Source organism: Halichoeres trimaculatus, unplaced genomic scaffold (genome assembly GCF_033239565.1).
Source record: "Halichoeres trimaculatus isolate MK-OKI-2021-1 unplaced genomic scaffold, fHalTri1.1 fHalTri1_scaffold_1, whole genome shotgun sequence".
Taxonomy (NCBI): domain Eukaryota; kingdom Metazoa; phylum Chordata; class Actinopteri; order Labriformes; family Labridae; genus Halichoeres; species Halichoeres trimaculatus.
This window is the reverse complement of record NW_027437179.1, coordinates 17,758,400-17,771,717: the sequence shown is the minus strand read 5'-3', so window position 1 is coordinate 17,771,717 and position 13,318 is coordinate 17,758,400. Positions and strand designations below refer to the sequence as shown.

At 39.5% G+C, this 13,318-nt stretch overlaps 1 protein-coding gene across 1 annotated transcript in view; it reads right to left on the bottom strand.

Annotated features, from left to right (window-relative positions):
- suclg2 (succinate-CoA ligase GDP-forming subunit beta) overlaps positions 1 to 13,318 on the bottom strand; it is a 119,011-nt gene that overhangs the window by 54,158 nt on the left and 51,535 nt on the right. Inside the window, exons 4-8 of the mRNA XM_074680541.1 lie at positions 11,263 to 11,353; positions 9,483 to 9,635; positions 8,366 to 8,455; positions 6,358 to 6,454; positions 634 to 795 (exon numbers count right to left, since the gene is read on the bottom strand). Coding sequence (XP_074536642.1) covers positions 634 to 795; positions 6,358 to 6,454; positions 8,366 to 8,455; positions 9,483 to 9,635; positions 11,263 to 11,353 — 593 coding nt within the window. The remainder of the gene's footprint in view (positions 1 to 633; positions 796 to 6,357; positions 6,455 to 8,365; positions 8,456 to 9,482; positions 9,636 to 11,262; positions 11,354 to 13,318) is intronic.

The window sequence follows — 13,318 nt, the reverse complement described above, 5'->3', positions numbered from 1 at the left end:
CAAGGTCTCAATAAAAGGGAAATTCGTTTTAACAGCTGTCACTTTGGTGGCTTACTGAGCTCTCAAGGAAGCTGCAGGGCCTTAAAAGCTGTTGTTACTTTAAGAGAGGCTGGGAGCTGGGGATGCAGAGTGTGTGTGTGTGTGTGTCTGTCTGTGCGTATGTGCATGAGTGTGTGTATATATTAGAGGGGGGTAGTGCTAACAGACAACTAATGTGTTTATGAGGCTATGGGGTAAGGTGTGAGAGCACCTGTTAGTGCGGCTGTACACTGTAAAAGCTTTGATTTATGACAAGAGAGGGGGCCTTTAATGAGAATGCTAACAATCTGGCTCACTGGAGACTTTCTAGGCGGATTATAGCTAATTAGAACGCATTGGTTACGGCAGCATTCCTTCTGGAGTGCTCAGGAAGCTGCTTGTAACATGGACTGGAGGAGAAACGACACAGCTTTTACTCTGACTAAGTTTTAACTGTGTCCAAGCTTTATACTTATGAGACTTAAGAGAGGTGTTAAAGCCTTATGCCGGGAGGGGTTCGCTTACAGGGTCATTTATTTAACAGCTGATGTGTGTAAGAGTGTGTGTGTGTGTGGGTGCAGGGGTGAGTTTTGATAAAGGGTTCTGTGTCTGTACCAAAGCAGGCAATGTTTCCATCCAGTCCGATATATTTGAGGTCCCACTTGGCTGCCTCCATCTCTGTGGGGTCGCTCTCAGTCATGTCGTCCATGGCAAACACAGCCTTCTGACGGAACTCAGCGTTGTCATCAAAGTTGATCTTAGCATCAAAGCAAACCACTGGAGGGATGAAGAGACGACAAAGACAGAGTAAGGAATAAAAAGCAACAGAGGAAGGAAGCACACGTCAGGAGAAGGAGATAGCAGGCAAGGGAAAAGGAAAGGATTCTTCATAAATAAAAAGCAGACTAATTATAGCTTCCAAAACCTCAAACTTAAGAACTAATGAACTGAGGTCTATCCCATCTGCCTCGTGGTCTTAATTATTGCTGAGGTGGGCTCTATGAGGGATGGGTTTTTGACACTGCCTCTGAGGGATAGACCATTACAGTAAATGGACACATCCTTTACATTTCAAAGGGAGCAGATTTCAAAGAGAGCACACTCATGAAACTACCTAGAAAAAAACAAGCTAAGAATGTCATAAATGAGATGAAGGATTTTCATTGAAAACACTTTAAAAGTAAAGAAATCTCTCAGGGAAAGTTTTGCTGTCATGCTCCGATGACTGAGATTAGAAGATTGAGACTACTTTGCTTTTTTCTGTCTATTTTGTTACCATAAAGCACCTTCAGAGCAGTTCAACAGAAGAACATAAACTTTCTTTTCAAAGAAAAAAACAACAACAACAAAAAAAAACATTTTGCTCATTATGGCAGCGCCTATTTTCAAATAAAGTGCAGTTTAGCAACGCTGCAATTACAGTGCCCTGTGGTGCGGAAGTGCAGAAAAACTGTGGCCCAGTGAGTGCCCATTTGAGGCGGGCTCCAAAGGACAAAAATAATCCATTATTATTGTGCTTTGACTTATTTTTATATTGACAAAAACCTGTGCAAGGGTTGTTATTTTGATTGTCAATCACTTTGATTTTTCTTGAAATGAGGCTTAGAATAATGGACAATGAGGCACAATTAGGAGCAAGGCTAACATGTGGGACTGATATGAAATCCAAGTTGGCAACATGTATGCTGTATACTGTCTAAGGAACAGATCAGTTATTTTCTGTGGCATTCAAGCAAGCTAAAAGACTGTTAAGTATAACAACTATGTATTTCTTATTCTTTTATTGAGAGAATATTTGTTGTTAAATGATAAGAATATATGTTGTATGGAAATAGCAAAAAACGCATCTGAGGGATGTTCTCTTCTGGAGTATCTAATTTCTGTGCAAAAATGTCACGAGCACCTGACCCTGATAATCCACTCATTGTTCAGTTTGAATTTAAAAATGGAATTTTGCACTCAACTTTATTCTTGTCCACCCCTCATATTACATAAAATCAGCTCTGACCAGCAGAACAGCTGGACCTGTAAACTTTCAACCATTAAAAACATAGCTTATTAAAATGGTCATGGCAGGTGGTCTACAAAAACTTAAGCTCTTTTTTTAATGAACGGTGCATTACATAAAAAAACAGCTAGAACACGGAAATGACAAAGTGAAAAAAGGAGACACTGGTTCATTACAATGTGGATGTAAGATTTGGCTGGATAGGACTGACAGACAGAGAGGCTCACACGTACACAGGAACACATTACACACCAACAGCAGACTCTTCTGGGACTGGGGAATAAGCACACTATTTCCTCAAGGTAAAGTAGCTCCTCCACAGCTCAATTCCTTTTCTTTTTGTTTTGACATGTCTATTATTGCAGACCATCTACGAAATGAATTCAGCTATTACCAAATCAGAAAAAAAACCCAATTTTTCCACCCAAGAGAAATTTTCCTTACCCCGCATGTTTGTCGAATGCCTGCCGGAAAATAGCTGCGCTCCCTTGTGACATGTTTGCAAATCCAACTAAAAAATGAGCTTATTTTAATGTGAAGCTTGTCTACAGAGGCTGCCTCAATCACAGAAATTACTTCATCCTGCTGATAGAAAAGGAAACTCATACCTCTCAGTAAAAATTTCCCATATGAAAGCAGTTGTTTTATTTATTAATACTTATAAAAAGTCATGAAAAAACAAAGTACTTCTGTCAATTCTTGATAGAGCACCTCTAAACAAAAACCCTTTTCTGTTTTTTGAAGAGCCTAAATAACATCAAAGAAGTGATGCATCATCACTGCGTTGTAATACATCTTGAAAGGGCACATCACATTCAATCTGTGTAACGCGCTACAGACAAGACGATTGTTCTTATTTCTCAGGATAAAACAAAGTTCAGTCCAAGTTCAACAAAAGCAGCATCACAGCAGTGAGAATGTAGAGCATCACCATGTACATCTTACCTATCTGGATTTTAAACATTTGAAATGTCAACACCACGTAGTCTTTAACTTTTGTGTTGTCACCTCTGGAGCAACGGGGGATTGGAATTAACTTCTTTTTGGGGGGGAGTTATGAATTTGTTTTCCTCTATCAAGGAGCACACAAGACAGGTTAAGATGAAAACAAATGCTTAAACATTGCTGCTGCAAGTGATGATGAAGTGAAGCTCGACCCATACGGTCTGTTAATACTGATCAAATCCTTTTGTACTCGACAAGAATCTAAGTTTACCGACAAGCTGTGGGCGTTCCTCTCTGGAGCTGTAGAGGACACTGGCATACAAGGATCAACTCATTTAACAGTTTGGAGGACTTCAGAATCCTAACGCTAACTCTCAATTTAATCCAGTGGAGACAAAATCTTATTGAATAAGTACAACAGCTAATTTAGATTTAAATTTAATCCACAATTAGTGGCACTTTTTGCGTTGCCTGTAGAGCACCTAAGTAATGAGCCAAAGGCCTCAGTTTGGACCTCAGTGTCACTATGAATTTATTTGAAGGACTAAGGGAAGAGACTTACAGAAGAGGCCTTATCTATTGCTTGGCTGAACAATATATGTATCCACAATTCAATTACCTACAGATTATTTCAATCAACTGAACATGAAATAGGTTCAGCTGTGGTGCCACAATGGCAATAAAGGGTGGTGATAAATTCTTTACTGTACAATTTAGTCCCCTTCATAGTAACACATGTATTACAGAGAGTGCTCAGTGATGGGTAGGAATGGGTACCAAATTAAGCACTTATAAAAGTACTGACTGAATTCAGTCAAAAGTAACGGGTTAGGGTTAGGGTTAGGGTTTCATGTAAAATCAAAGGAACCATGTTAAGGTACCTAAATGCATCCTTGTGACTGTGGGGGAGTGGAAGAATAGGTGATTTTTCCATGCTGGACATGAACACAGCATTGTAAGGCTATATACTGAAGAAAAAATATGTTGAACTGAAAAAAAAAATTACATTTTAGTGCTAAACAAATTTATACTTTTTACCACAAACACAAAAAAGTATCGGAAATTGGTACCGTTGAGTACTGATACCGATTGCAAGGTACTGGGTATCGGTGCTGTATAGTTTCAAATGTAATGTCCCTACTGATAGGTTTGTATTAAAAAAAATTAACCAAGTATGAGGTAGGGCTGCACGATTATCGCAATCGCAATCGCAATCGCAATGTCAGCACATGCAATTATGTAATCGCAAAAGAGGATATCGCTATCGCAATCGCAATCGCAATGTCAGCACATACAATTCAGATTTTTCTCCATGATAACCAAGCAAGTCTGTAGACTCATCATGACACAACTTTTTTTATTAAATCGCAAGCACAATCGCAATCGCAATATTGTCCACCTAATCGCAAATCGCACCTTTTCCCCAAATCGTGCAGCTCTAGTATGAGGTAAACTTACAAGATGAGAACTTGACCAAACAATTCCCTCAAGGCATAAAAGTTGAGAAAATAATAACACTAACAATAATGCTTTGATTTTTAAACAAGGATATATAAATAATTGCTGCAAAGGGATGCTTTATGGTTATCATCATTAAATTATTATTTTTGTGTTGCTCCACTGTTGATCATTTCTTTCAGAGCTTTGTTTTGTATTCAGAAATTATTTTTGCTTTGCTTTCTTAAATATGACACACATGCTCTTCTGCCTGCAGCACATTGGTCAGCTCAACGAGGTCAATGTGTACAAGTCACTGATATTTTATCACATAATATTATGTGAATTGATGTTTTGTTGTTGCTGTTGTTGTTGTTGGTGGTGTTTTTTTAATTATTATTATTATTATTATTTAAATTTAAATTAATGTTGTACCTCAGCCTGACATTATGTTAAGTGATACATAATGTAAATTCTCTGGCAGGTGGAGTAGAGTTTATTATTTTACCTCACTGTCCCTCAACAGCTGTGTATTTGATAAGGCAGACAAACTGTGCACCATGAATTGTGGCATTATAGTAATAAAAGTGATAAGGGTCAAAAACTAGGAGACAAGACTTCCATACAGCTTTTCTGAATTCACTTCTGAAAGTTGAAAAAAGGTGGGGAAAAAGAAATTAAACAAAGCAGTATTCTCAGTTTGTGGGCATGGGCTAATAGTCCTCACTTTTGTATATCCTCTCCTGCAATTCACTTTGCATAAAAGTTTTTCCCCTTTTCTCCTACAGTCCACTGGGACTCATTCATTCTCTGTAAACTCCGGTTCATAAAGTTGTCCCCTTGTGTTTATGCTTTCCATACAGCTAGGGATGGGTACCTTTTACATGGTACCAATGCCTGCTGCCTGGTAATCAGTATCGGTACTCAATGGTACCAATTTTCGGTACTTATATGTGTTTATGTGGCATCAAAAATTAGTATTTTTAATAATAAAACCCCAAATGTTTTTAATAAAACATATTTATTTCTCAATGCATAAACTTGCAATGCTGCGTTCATGTCCAGCATAGAATATCACCTTCCATTCCAAGCCCTCACAGTCACAAGGATGTGTTTAGGTACCAAAACGTGGTACCATTTGATTTCGGTTCATTTTGAATTGGTACTTGGTACTACAGACAGAATTCAATCAGTACCTTTAGAAGTACCTAATTCAGTACCCATCCCTACATACTGCACATGTGAGCATGCACATGAGCTGTACGTAGGGATGGGTGACCTTCAACACAACAGTCAAGCTAATAGCACTCTTTGGCTTATTCACAAACTACAGAGATGTATGTCACATAAACACATTCAAAAAACTGACCTGTTCCTTTAATTTAGGAGCAGTATTTGGGATAATCTCCTTTTTTGGTATCCAAAAACATTGCTTTATATTATCAATCAAATTCTGTAAGGTAAATGAGTTTTGCGTCTGTAGCTGCAGCTGTGGTTACTTGTTCCTGCCTCATTTCTGGATGATGACAGCCTGTAAGCCTTCATTAAATCACCGACAACCAGGAATCATCCACAAATATCAACACTCGGTGAATATGAAGACTTCTGCCCCCTGAAGCCGTTGGTGTTTTGAGACAGTCATGCTGACAAGAAACTGACGTCAATATGTTGCAATTACGCTTCACATTTGTAAATGTATTCAGACCTGAGGAAAAAGCACGCCTGTATCCCACAGTCAGTGATAAGGAGGGCTGCTTGTTCTAACAAATTACAGAGTTCTCTTTTCATTGTGTCAAACTATTACAGATGTTTGACATTATTCAGGAACAATTAAAACCATGTATGACAAAACTTAAATTCAGATATGTACAGACACACAGGAAGCTAGAGGCGAAGTCACACACACAGACACAAGCACAAAGACAAGAAATTCAAATGTCACATCCTACCTTGTCCTTCGGGAGTCTCCCCAAGAGGATTGACTTCAACTTGAGTGGCATCAACTTTCAGGAAGAGATCATAGAGCCTCTTTATCTGATCTGCTGCCTGTAAGGTCCACAGAGGACAGCAATTACCTGATGGTTCAGCTGTGAGCGGAGAGCATCACCACAGCCACAGCATCCCACACAAGCTACATGAAACATGTCAAATGAGCCTCAACAACATTTTTGTCTGACTTTAAATTACATGAAAAGGGAAAAGGGCTTTTTAATGAGTTTTTCTTTCAGAAGTCTGACTACTGAGATGGCTTGCAATGGGTACCATAACTTTTTCATCTAATGTGGATACATACAAATCTCTTGTCATATACATTTTAGCAGATCCCACCAGTTTCAACACTAAGGGCTTCTGTCCATTAATACTGAAAATGGTGCTACACTTATTTTCTACAAATAACAATGCAATACAGCATCTTCAGTGCTCACTGTGCTTTTTGTAGCTGTGCTTGCATTCCCAGGGGAGAACTGTTGCATTTTGCAACACCACCACGCTCGTCAATGTCACCACTCATTGACCACATAGACCTGAAAAAATATAACCTCACTTGCTCAAGGTACAATTTTCAGATCTATCTGTTAATGCTACGACTATAACAATCAATAGTTTTCCACCCTGCAAAATGCTATTGAATAAAAGCAAATGTAAGGCATACAGTTCAATTTCTCAGAGATTTAACAATGGTTACAAAGAAGCCTTTATTGACCTTGCAACAATAAGGATGTGGGAGCTGCCATCCCATAAAGCTGTTGTCAATAGACACAGGCCCTTGTGCTTTTTTGTGCGTCATACTGTCGTTGCACAAAAAGTCCTTGGTAAATTTACGATACATCAAAAGAAAACAGCTACGCAGATATTCTAACTCAATCAAAATATCTCTCATAAGCTCTCAACTTAAAAGAATTTCAACTGATATCTCCAAACCTCCAGCAAATGTTCTTCAGTAATGAAGACAGCTCATCATGGAATTGACTTAAAAGCATTGATGCAGAGTTCCAGACACACCTCCCTAATCTCACTCGCTTTCTTTTTCCCTTTCACACAGCCACACACACTTCTGACTTCACAAAGATTCTGTCATCCTTAACCTGATTGAAGACAATAAAAGCTATTTTAGACCTTCTGTCGTTATCTCTGAATCAAACCGTCTGGCAGCTGACTCCCAGTAACCAAGGAGAAGCTCACTGACAATGCAGTCACTTAACCAATCACTCCCTATTTCTCTTGCTCTGTTCAAAATCAATGCCCATTCAGTATTCTGTAAAGAAAGACTCAGATACAATGGTATTCAACAAACGCTTAAACACCTTTGACTCTTAGTTTGCTGCTTGGAAACAGATTCTCTCGGCTGATTTGTATGTATCCCATGTGTTAAGATTCTAAGCTAATCTGATTTCTCATGCCACCGTGCCTGTGGAAAAGAAAACAAATTAGTGATCTGATGCCAGGAGACAAATGGCTCTGAAATGAACTCAACATCCGAGCACACATACCCACTCTGAATGTGAACATGTTGTGTTTCTGGGCTTTCCTCCCCTGCCTTATTTTACTTGCTTATGTTGTCTGAACAAGTTTTATTAAACTTGAGGTGACATGTGTTTTTGTTTCATTGTCCTCAAACTCCCATTGTGATGTGATTTGTTTTTTTGTGCATGACTCACTCACAAAATCAATGCTCTTCATATTTTCACAAATAATGAAAGCACTGGTGATGTCAGTTCCCTCAGCCTGGCTCAGGACTTGGCATCACTGCCAGGTATGACAATAGACCACCTGGCATTAGAGTCTGGTGTAATGATGACACTTCACAACTAGCATCTGGGAAACTAATAATAGCCAAAGTTTGGTCTGCTTGTGAGTGAGGATATCACTGTCCGTGTTTTTTTTGTGTGCACACATTGTAGATGTGTCTGGCTCTTCTTTGCGTTGTGACTTTGAAGCCTTCAGCAGGCCCATTACCTGTCTCTGCAGAGGCCCTTTGAAACCCAAATTAGCTGCCATGCGAAGAGCCTGTTCATCTCGCACACCTTCAAATATATCCACAACTTCCTAGAAAGATATGCAGTGAAAGTGAAAGACAGCGAGAAGGAGAAAAAAGAAAAGGGAGAAGGTGAGAAAGAACAAGGCTTGAACACTGGGCTGTAATTTGACACAAAGCGGATGTTCATATTAGACTGCCAGCATTGTAATTAAGTAGTGGCAAAGTGCCAGACATGAAGGAAAAGGCAAAGTTGGGAGTGAAACCGAAGATTTATGATCATCGCACTCCTTTATCTTTGACTTTCAGATGGAGAGAAGCTCTGTTATCACTTATTTCAGAGGTATAACAATGGCTGAAGGATATCAGGGCTGTGGAGAGAATAAAGTATAAAACTGCAGCTGTCGTTCAGTATGCACCCGGTCTGGACAATGCAGATTTTAATGAGATTTGTGAAGGTGCACTTCTCCACTGTGTCTGTGTGTGTGTGTTATGGCTTTTTCACAGCTGTGTGTAGCTAACACGATCTGAAATAGTGTGCAGATATAATGAATGACACCAATCTCAGCTGGATCTTTACAATCTGCTCGAACATCTGTAAACTACAACAAAATAGAGATAAACAACAAAAGGGAGTGAAGGCAAACTCCATCTGTAAAGCTTAGATTGTGCATCTGTTAACAACACGGACCTGTTGCTAAGTAGCCAAGGGACTACTGCAGATTAAGTTCTGAAACTGGAGACAAGTTAATAGCAATGTGAAACACAGAAAGCTGTGTATTTGGATGTACTGGTTGATGCTCAAATTCAGAGTCTGGCTTTTTTAATTGTGCATCATGTTCAGCTGCTGAAGAGTGCATGCTGACATGACAACGTATTCAATTAAATTTGAGGTAAAACAAGCAGAGAACAGCTTCCATCTGTGAGACAAAATCTTGGCCTGATTTTCAAGCCAGTAAAGTTTTTATCAGTTAAAGATGGTAGTGGTAGTAGTGGTAGTGGTGGTGGGGTAAAGTTCTACTTTTTGTGTTGCAAATTGACTATGGCAAAAAACATTGCATTGATAATTTAAAAACAAGAACACAGAGGAAACCGTACCTTAAAGATGAGTTCTGGGGTGTTAGCAGCAACCTCCTCGATATCCATGCCCCCCTGTGGGCTTCCTACCATGACAGGGCCATTACATGCACGGTCCATAAGGATGGCAAAGTAGGTCTCTCTGCTTATGTCCAGAGCCTCAGCAACCATTACCTGCACATGGCACAGCAAAGACAAGGTAATTATGCTAATAAGAGGTAGCTTTGTATCAGAACCTCTGGCTCATTTTAATAACTGAAATAAGACACATCTTTATGAAACATACATAAAACTACATCAAACACAACAGATAACTAGCAGATGAGCGGAGTCCATGGTTGACAGAGCATAGGAAGCAAAGCTCAAAGCAAATCTTGCATGCTGACAGTCATAGGCAGGAAAGCAAACAGAAAGTCCAGCCGATAAGCAGAAGCAAGGGTAGCATTTAGGACAAAATAAGAAAAAAATCTGACTGATACAATCAGTGTGGTGGTTAATGGGCTGTTAGCTTCCTGGACGAGGTGTTTGTTTGAGCATACACAGGCCTTATGTTCTGCTTTCACCCTCTCACCCAGCCAACGAGGATGGATGGCTTGCTCAAGAGTTCTGTGTTAACAGACAGCACTCCTATCTCCTTGTCCAAATGTTGTCTCCCCTAGTCACTCAAACTTCCTTCTGACTTCCCCTCTTGTCTGACATGCAGCCCGATGTTCACTCCAACCAAATATATTCTATTTCCTCTGTCTTGTTCCCTATCTTCATCTTTATCTTAAATCCCTTTTATGTCTCTTACAGTTTTCCTTAACAAACATCTCTTGCACCTCCCTGTCTTATCTTCCCTCCCCCCCTTCTCTATCAGGTCCATGACAGGAAATCCATGTGGATCCTGAAGTGCTGCCTTCCTTTCCTGTGGTGCTCTCAGCTCATGGTGCAGTAAGGGTTTAAGAGTTGATGCAAGCTCCATTGGCAGGTTGACAGCTAAGCTCTGGTTGACATCTGACAGACAAGGTTGTGACTACACGGTTACAGTGCTGAATCCTTCAGGGACAGTCGACGGCTGCTCCTGCCAGGTCTGATTTCACTGCTACAAGGTAAATATGATGTTCTTGGTAAGAATACCAGATGGTCATATCCCCTCTGGTTTAAACTTACTCATGTTATCTTGTTTTTTGTTTGCTTTTTCCTCAGCCTCAGGAACACGGGGTGAAACCTAATAATTCTGATTTCATAAAGTTATTCTAAGCTCATGAACTTCCTGTTCTTCTGGCACTTTCTACAAAACTGACAAGTTCGACGCTTATTTGATTCCAGCTAAACTCTGCAGCAGGAGTAGGAGCTGGAGTTTGGGGGAAGCAGGGGTAAACAGAGAGGAGTAGTGACAAAGAAAGAAAGCCTAACCAAGACACATGCCACAGACTGAGAGGGCTTCATCACCTGGAAATGTCAGTTTTGAGGACGCACTGCATGCAGCATGCGAGTAGAGAAAATAATATTCTTGCTTGTTAGTGGCGCATAGAAGAAGTTGTTTACTAAACTATAAATTCACAGCGGGTCAGGTTCAATTTATGCATGGAGATGAAACACCAGCCGTCACAAAAAAAAAACAAAAAAAACAACAGTGGACATTTACTTTTTTTAACCCACCATTAAAAAAGAGCCAGAATCCACTTACACTTATTAATTTTACAGAACTACATCACTGGACTCAAAATGAATTGAAATTGGGCCAAACAAAACAACATGAGCACAAAAACGAGACGAACAGTAAACATGCTTTTATTTTATCTCAGTCTAGGCTTACCGTCTTAACTTTCACTCCTTCTTTGGGTGTCTGCTTGGTAGTCAGGTTGAAACCCAGCATCTTATTGGCCAGTTCACCGACCACTGCAGGGCTGAGGAGGAGAGGTTACAGGTCAAACAGTTTCCTCTTTCAGGAACATTCACCACCTAAAAAACAGTCTCTGAAAGGCATACTTTTACAAAATCATAGAAGTCTCTAGAATCCTGTTCTGTTGAAAAGATATGGCCAAACTTTTGGGCACTGAAAGCACCTTTCACACATGAATGCACTGCAATCTTGGAAATTTCAGTCTACAGTCAAAGCCAAGCACATATGTGAGCCTAAAAGGCTGGACCTTTTCATCTGGACGTAAGGCAAACTCTTTTTTTGGCAGCCTCCCAGCAAAGAGTCAGTGGGATGCCGCTGTTATGAGCCAATGTGTGAATCAAGGTTTCTACTGCTTTATTCTTGTTACTGCTCACCTTATATGGCCACAGATTCTGCTGCTTTTTGGGAAAACCTAACAACAATCTTGAACACTATGAATTGTAAGGCAGATTGGACACCTGCTGTAAGTTACATTAGTAAAAAAGCAATTCGATGAAATATCAGCGCCTTATCCAGTAAATGTCATGAATGGAGAGGGCTTAATGTCAGTTGTCCTGAAAAAACACCACATTTTAAGATTATCAGGCACATCCAGAACATCAAATCAAAAAAAAAAAACTTTGCGCATTACTTTGTCTTTAAACAGGCAGCAAAATGTAAGCCTGCTCTGGTTTTAAAACTGAACAGAAAGGGAGCAAAGGGTTTTCTCCTCCTATGATAGATGAGAGGAAAGTGAACTGTGCGCTGGTGTCACTGTCTGGGGATGACAAACTTCAGCGCATCTGGCTGCAAAAAAGTTTCTGGCCATTTCCAGCCCTGAAGTGGGGTGACGATGATACATCTCTGGAACAATTGTCATAAATCACTTTTTTTTTGTCATTAAGGAGGCAGTAAGAGGCAGAGACCTTTACTACAAAGAAAGCAGTAGATGAAAAGCTGGGAAAGAAATGCAGTAGTTGAATAGAGAAGCTCTTTGAAAGTTGTTGTTAAAGCCTTTTGAAGAATTAGTGGAGCAGATAAGTGAAAAAATCGTTCACATGATGATGCAAGCATGAAATTTGGTACAAATACTCTCTAAGGGACACTTTTTTGAAATAAAACGTTAGACACGCCAAAACTCAACATGGCGGCCATTTTTAGAGATGGACGCCATTTCTATCAGACGATTCTTATTTCAAAAGTTCATATGGTGATGCAACCATAAAATTTGGCACAAATACTCTCTAAGGGACACTCTTTTGAAATAAAATGTTAGACATGCCAAAATTCAACATGGCGGCCATTTTCAAAGATGGACGCCATTTATATCAGGCGATTCTTATTTCAAAAGTTCAAATGGTGATGCAAGCATGAAATTTGGCACAAATACTCTCTAAGGGACACTCTTTTGAAATAAAACGTTAGACACGCCAAAATTCAACATGGCGGCCATTTTTAAAGATGGACGCCATTTATATCAGACGATTCTTATTTCAAAAGTTCAAATGGTGATGCAAGCATGAAATTTGGTACAAATACTCTCTTAGGGACACTCTTTTGAAACAAAACGTTAGACACGCCAAAATTCAACATGGCGGCCATTTTTAAAGATGGACGCCATTTATATCAGACGATTCTTATTTCAAAAGTTCAAATGGTGATGCAAGCATGAAATTTGGTACAAATACTCTCTTAGGGACACTCTTTTGAAACAAAACATTAGACATGTCAAAATTCAACATGGCGGCCATCTTTAAAGATGGACGCCATTTATATCAGGCGATTCTTATTTCAAAAGTTCAAATGGTGATGCAAGCATGAAATTTGGCACAAATACTCTCTAAGGGACACTCTTTTGAAATAAAACGTTAGACACGCCAAAATTCAACATGGCGGCCATTTTTAAAGATGGACGCCATTTATATCAGACGATTCTTATTTCAAAAGTTCAAATGGTGATGCAAGCATGAAATTTGGTACAAATACTCTC